The sequence below is a fragment of the Papilio polytes genome, unplaced genomic scaffold (assembly GCF_000836215.1).
Source record: "Papilio polytes unplaced genomic scaffold, Ppol_1.0 DF823912.1, whole genome shotgun sequence".
Taxonomy (NCBI): domain Eukaryota; kingdom Metazoa; phylum Arthropoda; class Insecta; order Lepidoptera; family Papilionidae; genus Papilio; species Papilio polytes.
Genome location: NW_013525292.1, coordinates 1118111 through 1127450, shown reverse-complemented (window position 1 = coordinate 1127450; position 9340 = coordinate 1118111). Strand labels below are relative to the sequence as shown.

The following is a 9340-nucleotide window of genomic DNA, read 5'->3' as shown; positions in this document are numbered from 1 at the left end:
CCTTAGAATAAAAACATCTGAGTGGCTAATGTGCTATTCCAAACAGTATAGAGTAATTTAAAAAAATCCTGAACGAATCTGATAATTTTTTCTACAACATAGAAGAGGTCTTGTAAAACCAATATTTCGTTGTACCAAAAACACTTACATCGCCTTGAGCAGACGCAATCTTTGACTAAACTGTCGCACAACTATTGAGTCCTATGATCCTTTGATTCCTATGAGCTTATATGGAAGTGCACACAACCCGATTTTTAGTTGTACAACTAAACAGTTGAATTGGCTGCGAAACAATCGACAATTGTACAACGGTTGTGCGATAGTTTAGTCAAAGGTGTGAGCCGGTTTTTAGATGCTTTATCTACTTACTTGTACATATACGCGCAGTGGTACGTACTGGGGCAGGTGAGGAAGGAGTCCGGTATGACGGAGTGCAGTGAGCGGAATGCAGCAGCGAAGGAGCCTACCACGCTGGGGTTCACATCGGGGTTGTAGTCGCGGGTGTGCAGCGCGCTCGGTACAATACGGTAGTACCGCAAGTAACTCTCACCTAGGGAAAGAGATCACTGTTGGCTTAAAACAGCTGGAGGAACGTCTTCTTCCAGCATAAATTTAACATCAAAATGTTAAGTGTAATTGGAATTGTTAAAAAAACGATTGGCAAACTAAAAAGAACTCAGTCTGTAAACACTCATGGGCGGAATAAGAAACTGGATTGGCAAACATAAAAAAAGCATATATAGGAGAAAAAGATAACTATCCTAAGTCAATTTTATTATTAGATTTTATGCGATTTTGAAACCAATATCTCGGCAAATCAGCTTCTTATTATAAATTATCTAGAAGAAAAAGAACGTATACTAACCAAAATTCAAAGGCAACCATTCCTGGTACGTAATATGCTGTATTTCCGCTATGACTATCTTCCTCGCCTCCTGGTATATCTTCTCGTCAGTCCACAGCGGGTTGAGGGAGCTCAGGATATCAGCCACTCGGTTGTGCTCTCTCAGAAGCAGCGTGTGGATCACTGCTAACGTTGGAGTCTGGTTCACTCTGCGGTCTCCTACGATCGAAGTAAAAGACGTTTTTAATAACAGCAACGGCGAATCCAGGGGGGTCATGACCCCCCTGAGCTAGTTGTCAAGAGCTTGACAACATATTTACATATTTTTCAAGCTCTTGACTTGACCACGACTATGTGACCACCTCCCTAGTACCAAAGCTGGATCCGCCCTTAAATACCAGTATACCAAAGACATCTGCAATAAGTTAAACATTGCATGATCTTTAATGGACAGAAAAGAGGAATTTCTAACTAACTAGATGTACTTTCTCTGCATCAAAATTACATTATCATTATTGCTTTGGATGATAGATTTAAATTAATACTAATCCATACTAATATGATAAAGAAGGAAGATTTGTGTTTTTGTATTTTTGTATATATTAAGTAATTCAGAAACTAATGGGCCAATTTCACAAAATCTTTCACCATTAAAAAGCTACGTTATCAGTGAGTTACATACGCTATATTTTATTTATTAATTATACGCGAGCGAAGTCGCGAGTAACAGCTAGTATATTATAGATAGATTATAAATGACATTACAAATTTACCAGCAAGATAACAAGGATCTGATGCGTTCCTTAAATCACAAGTCTTTGCATCAGCAGTCGGCAGGAAGCCGCGCTGACATCCCTTTATGGTCTTCTCCTTCAGTCTGCCGCCACTCTTCTCCCTCAGTTTACTGGCGAGAATTGGGTCCGAGCCGTACAGAGGAGAACCATCGAGGAAACTCGTCACTGTATTCATCTGAATCAATTGGAAAACTTATTTCAAACATGAGTTTAGTTTTAAATCTTACTACCTTGGTCCTTCGAGCCGGATAGCTAAGGCCTTATGAAGATGCATTGGATGTATACATGACCAAGTTTAAACTGAGTTGATAAAGGTTGATAAAAAGACGAGAAAGAGCAAGTCAATACTGACTATATGTCTTGATAGATTTATATAAGCTTTGGACAAAATTATTTGTTATTCTCAATAGATCTTATATCTCTTTCTTACCTGTTCCGCATACCCCAAGCTGCAGTCATCTCTAGGCGTTGTAACACTCCTTACAAAGTTTATGCAACGAATACCGTGCTGTTTATAAAACGGGTCGTCTTCTGGTATGCAGATCGGAATACATTTGTCGTTCTGCCACTCCTGGGGCAGCACGTCCCGCCCTCCTCCGTAACAGCATTGGATACCTCCTTCATCTGTTAGATACAGACAGGTATATCTCACTAAATCATAAATTCGAAAGGTAAGATGGATGTCTGTAAGTGTTTAGCCTAAACGGTTAAATCGATCTTGATGAAATTTTGCATAGATGTAGTGGTAAATCTGGAAGAACACATAGGCTACTTATTTGTTTTTTTTTATTCTACGCGGATGGAGGCACGGACAAAAGCAGGTTTAATTATATAAAATGCTGTGTGCATTTTTATTTATTAGGAAGTTTGTAGATTTTGAGGTTAGTTAAGTGTTCAGTGTATAAAAGATAAAAGAGCTATACCATTAACTTCCATAGCTTGAGACAGTAAATCATGTGTAACGAACTGTCCCCATTGCATGTTCATGTAAGAGAGGGTTCGGCTCGCAACGGACCGGTCCGCAAATAGTTGCGTCGACAACGCCCTCGGGTTCGGCAAGGGCCGGCCGCTTACTGCTAATGGCATAGCGTAGATACCTGAAAGATGTTAAGGGTGCATACACAAGGCTGTTTTAAACACGGAACCAAGCACAATAGTTTAATTATCAGGATATTTACCATCGCTGTATCTCGGGGCGGCAATTCTGGAAAACGGCGCGCCCGCTCGTCCCCAGCCTGGATGCTTCACGTTGTTTGAAGTGCCATCTATGGTCCGATATTTAGATTTGATATATGGAGTCTTGTACGGTTTACAATACGCTACATCGGTCACTCTGATATCTTGATCTTCTAAACACGTCATAAATGTGTTTGGAGTTATGTCGTAACTGAAAGGGTTAAGTTTTTGATTGATTACTTGTTTGAAAATATTTAAAATGTTGTTAAAAAATATTCTAATTAAGGTATTGTTAAGTAGAAAATTAGTACCGCGTTGTAGAATTGGCGCAACACTAATTTATTGGCATAAACGTCACATCTCTAACTGACAGCTGTCAATGTCATTAGAAGGATTGAAATATTCGCGCGCATTCCTGACGAGATCTCTGGTGAAGTGTTTAAATTAATATCGCTAGCTACAATTATAATAATTGTTTAAAAGTATACGCTTCTGCTAAGATGAGTCATATTAGCCAAATGCCGGGTTTCGAACCCACGACCACTTAATCTGTAATCCGTTTTAGAACAGATAATACAATACTATTGTCGCTTCAAGTGGCAATAAAAACTCTTTCTGTTTAAATGTGGGCAAATTCAATAGTAATTGATAATCTTAACTTTGATTACCTTGAGCACACTTTCATCTGCAGAAGTTTGGTAGCTGTCAACAATTCGTGGGACACTTCGGCCGACTTCCTCGCTTCTGGAGACAGCTTCGCGGAGAAGAAATGGAAAAGTGCTGGTGAGGAAGCGTCCAAGCAGACGCCGTTCTTTGCTAACTGTGTGCCGCGTTTACTCGCCGCGCGCGATAGCTCACGACCGCATTTCAAGCTCTCCTTTACCATCTCTTTTGTAATCAAGCCTCGCTCATCATTTAGGTATTCTATAAAAGATAATAGATTTGTTCCAATAGTGCTTTAAAATTATATCAGTCAAATATATCGCATGATATCGCGACTACTTACCTACATTTTTCGGTTGTACAATTTTTCAGAATTTGCACTGTGTAAACATTTGTTTTAAAAAATATTACTTTTATTTTTTCAAATAAAATAAAAAGTAACGTATTTTTACAAAATCATAGCGAAAGCAGAGAAATACAGAGGGTACATGTTTTATGCCAGTGTTGCGTTTTGAGAATGTTATGGTTTTAAAAAACTTACCAAGTGAATTAGGTGTTAATAAATCCTTAACTAAAGATGTCGCGCTTGCCAGCATTGGACAAACGTCCGCTATTAAATCCTCCAGTAAAAATTCCCAGCCAGTATTAAAACAGCCACTCACACTTGTCACAAAAAAATAAATTAACACAGAAATCACTAATACGTTTTTACTCCCGCGAAATATAAATATAGATCCCATATTCAAATATTTAATTATATTAATATTTTGTCCTTTATTTTAGCACAGTAACATGTTTTTTATTTAACAGCACATTTTTATTTTTCATTCCTGGCCAGTAAGAAAAATATAAAAAATGATTATGACCGACTTCAAAAGAGATCAACTTGTTTCAAAGATTTTTTATTGAAATAGAATAAAAAAAAATTACGTATGCACTTGGCAAAATTTGACCACATAATAAAAATTAGTTTAAGCTGTGTAACACAATAACTTATCAAGTCACGTCCCTGTTGACGTAATAAATTTGAACAATAGGGTTATGTTTTACTCCTTTATTACAAAATACAATTTTGTTATCGTGTGATTGTTGCGATATTACTTAGATGCTTGCAATTAAATTAATTTGACCTCAGAATGGCAGAAGTTCTAACTCTCATTCGTTATCAACAAACTCTACATGAGATATCTTTTTTAAAAATGTATAAAACAAAATCAAATTCAAAATCCTTAAAATCAATGTTTTATGCTGTTCGAATATTAAGTCAGCTGGCCCTATTTCATAATTGTACCGTATTTGAAAACTGATTCATCTAATTGATGTATTTTCAACCGACTTCAAAGGAGGAAGAAGGAAGAGGAGGACGTAGAAGTTCTCAATACGACCGGTATTTTTAACAACGCTTAGGTCAACAGCGTATAAGATAAAATGTTACTTTAAACAATTCTAAGAACTCTATTAAATAACATTTGTTATAAAGAAGTGTGTAATGTATTCGATAACATTGTTAGGTATCAATGTAGTGCGCAAGACGTAGCTAAAGTCTTTTGTTACATTTCTGATAAAATGGCTGACGCATAATTTTAAACTATTACAAAACAAGTAACTAAAAACAAAAAAATGTTACCAAACATTTTTCACAGTTAGTAAATAGAAACAGAAGTTAAACTCACATAAAATATTTATATTATTGAGGTTTAACAAAAGTTATATCTCAACCAATTTTCTTAATTAAAAACATAATCACAATAAATAATCACATCTAATGTGTAAAAAATAAAAAAAAATCACCAACGTAAACTAAAGCTTAATTTTTTTACTTGTACGAACGTCTTGAAAACGTGATCCCAGATTTTCGAACTGATGCCGTACGCTGTAAAAAACATCACATTAATTTACAGATAACACGAAAATATTAAACGTATAAATTACAATAAAATCATTTGTATAATTATTATTAATTAAACATACTTTTTTTACTGACTCTACCTATTTTTTTTACATTTGAAGGCTATGACATCACAATATGGCGGGAGTTCATGAACATTCTTATTTGAGTATTTTTGGGCCTGTCTAACAATTCTTGTAAATTGTCAAAAAACAATCCAATGTTCAGAATATGTGATGGCAATATCGGATTTGGGTACTCTATCTGACAGTGACGTAAGCTATCTGAACCTCTATCAATCAGTGGTGGGACAGGCCCTTAAAGTGATAATGTCGACTGCTTGCCCGGTTTTAAAAGAAAAAATATATAAGCTGCGTCAGAAGGTTTGCCAATGACCTGCATCCTGCATTCTGTTCTGTCCCGTCAGTAACAGTAACGTGACGTCATTGCCATTGGCAAAACTTCTGCGCACAATATACTTGCCTTTGTCATGGTTAACGAAGTGATGGTTGGAATGATATCTCTTCATAGCATAGAGATAGGTGCCGTCTTTCGGCGAACCGTGGTGCACGTAGTAATGAATCATGTCGTAGATAAGATATCCTATACCAAAATAAAAGAATTGTAGTATTTTAAAATACACATAATTTTAGTGCATATAAAGTGCTAAATGACTACAATGTTTAGTGGTAGTATCAGCACCATATTTAAAAAAAAAGAATCAGAATGTTTTCGGATAATATTATAGGTAAAAAATGGCGCTAGTGAGCTATTATAATTTAGTTTCATTTGCGGCTTTTTAGTCTGATTTATTTGGTGTAAAAAGGTAAATAATTTTTTGCATTTTGCACAAAAAATTACTACACATTTTACAATCATTTCAAAAAAATGACGAAAACAATTTTTATCAAAGTTTTGACATGCACGTGGCTTACAAAAATCTATCACATTTGGAGATAAGATGTTCGTTGTAATCGATTGCGTATCAATGAGTCATTAATATTCTACCTAACGGTCAAAGCCCTTTCTAACGAAGACATCACCAGCTCACTACATGTCCCCACCGAGGGGCTCGGAGCCTACCCTAATATGGGGTGACTAGCCCATAGTTAACCTGGCCAAGTGCGGGTTGGTTGACTTCACACATATCTTAAAATTTCCTCACCGATATGTGTAGGTTGCATTAAGTTGTTTTCCTTCACCATAAGAACGTCGGGTAAATTATGTACATATGAAAATTCGAAAAATCGAAAATCGCATTGGTACATGGCGGGATTCGAACCCAAGACCTGTAGATTACAAGTCAAGTGCTTAAACCACTGAGCCACCGAAGCTCCAATGAAGACATATATTTCATGTATATCTTCTTCATTATATTTAAAACTAGCTTTCGCCCGCGACTCCGCCCGCGTGGAATTAATAAAAACAAAAGTGAGTAGCCTATGTGTTCTTTAGGACTCTGCATCTCTACCAAATTTTATCGAAATCCGTTCAGCTGTTTAGGTTACAAACCCTAACAAACATCCATCCATCTAAACTTTCGCATTTATAATATTAGTATGATACATATATGATATATATTTTATAAATATTAGCACAAAAAACTATAGTAAAAATAGTATGACCCATATTTTATTTCTTACCTATTAAGCCACCAATCAATTTCATGATAGGGTAAGACAAAAATGGGTAGAGTATATTGTACAACAGAAAAGCAAGTAATGCAGCGGGAATTGGCGGAAACACCTGCCTGAGGCCATCGAATGGAACCTGAAAAAACAATAGAAATTAACAATAACGTATTTAGAAAACAATAGGAATATGCCACACAGACGTTGCGGCAACGCAGCTGAGATCTCAAGCTTTAGGAGTCAGAAGGACGTGCAACACTGAAATACAATTTAGTAAATATTTTCAGGAATCAAATTTTAAATAGTCAGAAGTAATCAGTATTTGAAAGCAACGTTGTGCTGCGTTATAGCATTTATTTGTGTCCTATTTGAGTATCAAAATAATTGGCGGTAGTAGAATTGCTCGTGTGGCATCTCTCATACACTTTTTGTTCAAGTCATTACGATATAACAAAACAATAAAATCAATATTATGAAACACGCTTTCAATCAATTATTATTGACACGGCATTGTAAACGTTTTTAAACAAATTGTTCTAAATTAAATGACATTAAGTTCGAATAACGTGACTATGCAATATTTTGATCAATAATAATTTCCTTGATTGATCTATAAGTAAATACACTATCTTAAAAGATATCGAAAGTAATCTATACTTTTATGGATACATTATTTGTGTCTACTTATTTCTGTACTAGCTGCTGTTCGCGATTTGTCCGCGTAGAATTAAAAAAAATAGGAAATCACAGCATATGTGACAGAGTGACAGAGCCTTTTAATGGTGCAAGAATTATTAAAATCGGACCAGTACTTTTTGAGTTATTTTAATGAATATAAAAGTACAAATATTTCCTCAATGTTATATTTCTGTATTTAGGTATTTGAAATAAAAAAAAAACTAATTAAGTTAAAAAAAACCTTTTGTGATATATTGCAGTCTAGAAATAAAGTTATGTTTTCCTCTTATTATGAGCATGATAAGCTGTAAATTCGGAATATTTTTTTAATAAACGGATGTTCAAGTTAACTTTTTGTACAAGAGATTATATGTTCCGCACCAATACGAATGTTTTTTTCTGTTACACTAATTGCTCGCTTGACTTACGCTATACCCAAGTAGTCCGCGGTACTACGTGTGAAACATACCTTATGGTGAATTCCGTGAATAAGGAAATGGATCTTTATCAAGATGAGATTAGAACCAGGGCTGAAATGGAACACCCATCTGTGCAGTGAATATTCCAGAATTGTCCAAATAAGTATTCCGCTCATTAAATGTAGTAAGTACTGCAATGACGTAAGTCTGTCAGATCCACAGGCACCTGGAAAAATATAGGCAATTTTGAGCAAATTTTAATAAAGAGCTTAGGAATCTAATGTTTTTTTTTTTCGTAAAGTTGGTAAAACCAAAATCAGTAGAGAGAAACCCTAAACACCATTATGTTTCTGTGTATTTAACCGTATTTTTTTAATTGATCATGTTTAAACTATAAAGTATTTATAACAGACGTAATATCTTGTCGTGTCAATATCGTGATGTCAATAGTTTAAAACGAAGTCACGAGGAATCACACTTGCAATTTTTCTATCATATTTTTGCAATTATTTTGCATAAAATTTGATTATCGAAGATTAAGAGCGTGCGCACACTTTTGACTAAACGATTGTCGATTGTTTTAAAGCCAATTCAAGTGTTTAATCGCACAACTAAAAATCGAGTAGTATGCGCACCTCCATATAAACTCATAGGAATCAAGACTAAACAGTTGTGCGATAGTTTAGTTTCAGGTGTACGCACGCTCTAAATAAGACGATAGGCACATACACACCGACAATCAATCAAAATAACAAAAAAAAAGAATTATCAAATTCGATCCACTAGCGGCGGAGTTACGCCGTAACACACATAAGAAAAAAAAAACATATAGACGAATTGAGTACCTCCTTCTTTTGGGAAGTCGGTAAAAAGTACAAATAAACTCACCTCCACAGTTAACATATTCACCATACGTTGTCACCATCAAGTAAATTATAATAGGTATCCAAAACGTGGGCACTAAGTACCATTGTGTGTACGTCATACTCTCCATAATCGGATTGGCAAACAGCCTGCAATCTCTGAAGACAGCACTGTGTACCCATTTATCATAATCGGACCCGATCGCTCCCAATTGACAGAAGATCGGCTTCGACCAGTCCAGTCTGCTCTGGAAGGAAACACAATATTAGTTACAAGTTAACCGAACACACATGTGATTAACGGCCGGTCTCAATATGCAATTTTATCAATCGAAAATCCCAATCCGTACCCTAATCTTTTGAAATACTGTCTCAATAAACGAC

The 9340-nt window shown here is 35.6% G+C and overlaps 2 protein-coding genes across 2 annotated transcripts in view; both read right to left on the bottom strand.

Annotated features, from left to right (window-relative positions):
* LOC106102747 (peroxidase-like) overlaps positions 1 to 3231 on the bottom strand; it is a 5151-nt gene extending 1920 nt beyond the window's left edge. Inside the window, exons 1-7 of the mRNA XM_013282315.1 lie at positions 3126 to 3231; positions 2817 to 3025; positions 2562 to 2735; positions 2069 to 2262; positions 1618 to 1813; positions 866 to 1063; positions 370 to 550 (exon numbers count right to left, since the gene is read on the bottom strand). Of these exons, the coding sequence (XP_013137769.1) occupies positions 370 to 550; positions 866 to 1063; positions 1618 to 1813; positions 2069 to 2262; positions 2562 to 2735; positions 2817 to 3000 (1127 nt within the window). The 5' untranslated portion in view covers positions 3001 to 3025; positions 3126 to 3231. The remainder of the gene's footprint in view (positions 1 to 369; positions 551 to 865; positions 1064 to 1617; positions 1814 to 2068; positions 2263 to 2561; positions 2736 to 2816; positions 3026 to 3125) is intronic.
* A 2033-nt stretch (positions 3232 to 5264) lies between these two features.
* Positions 5265 to 9340, bottom strand: part of LOC106102682 (fatty acid 2-hydroxylase) — a 7549-nt gene continuing 3473 nt past the window's right edge. Inside the window, exons 2-6 of the mRNA XM_013282230.1 lie at positions 8982 to 9204; positions 8144 to 8319; positions 7009 to 7135; positions 5849 to 5968; positions 5265 to 5350 (exon numbers count right to left, since the gene is read on the bottom strand). Coding sequence (XP_013137684.1) covers positions 5265 to 5350; positions 5849 to 5968; positions 7009 to 7135; positions 8144 to 8319; positions 8982 to 9204 — 732 coding nt within the window. The remainder of the gene's footprint in view (positions 5351 to 5848; positions 5969 to 7008; positions 7136 to 8143; positions 8320 to 8981; positions 9205 to 9340) is intronic.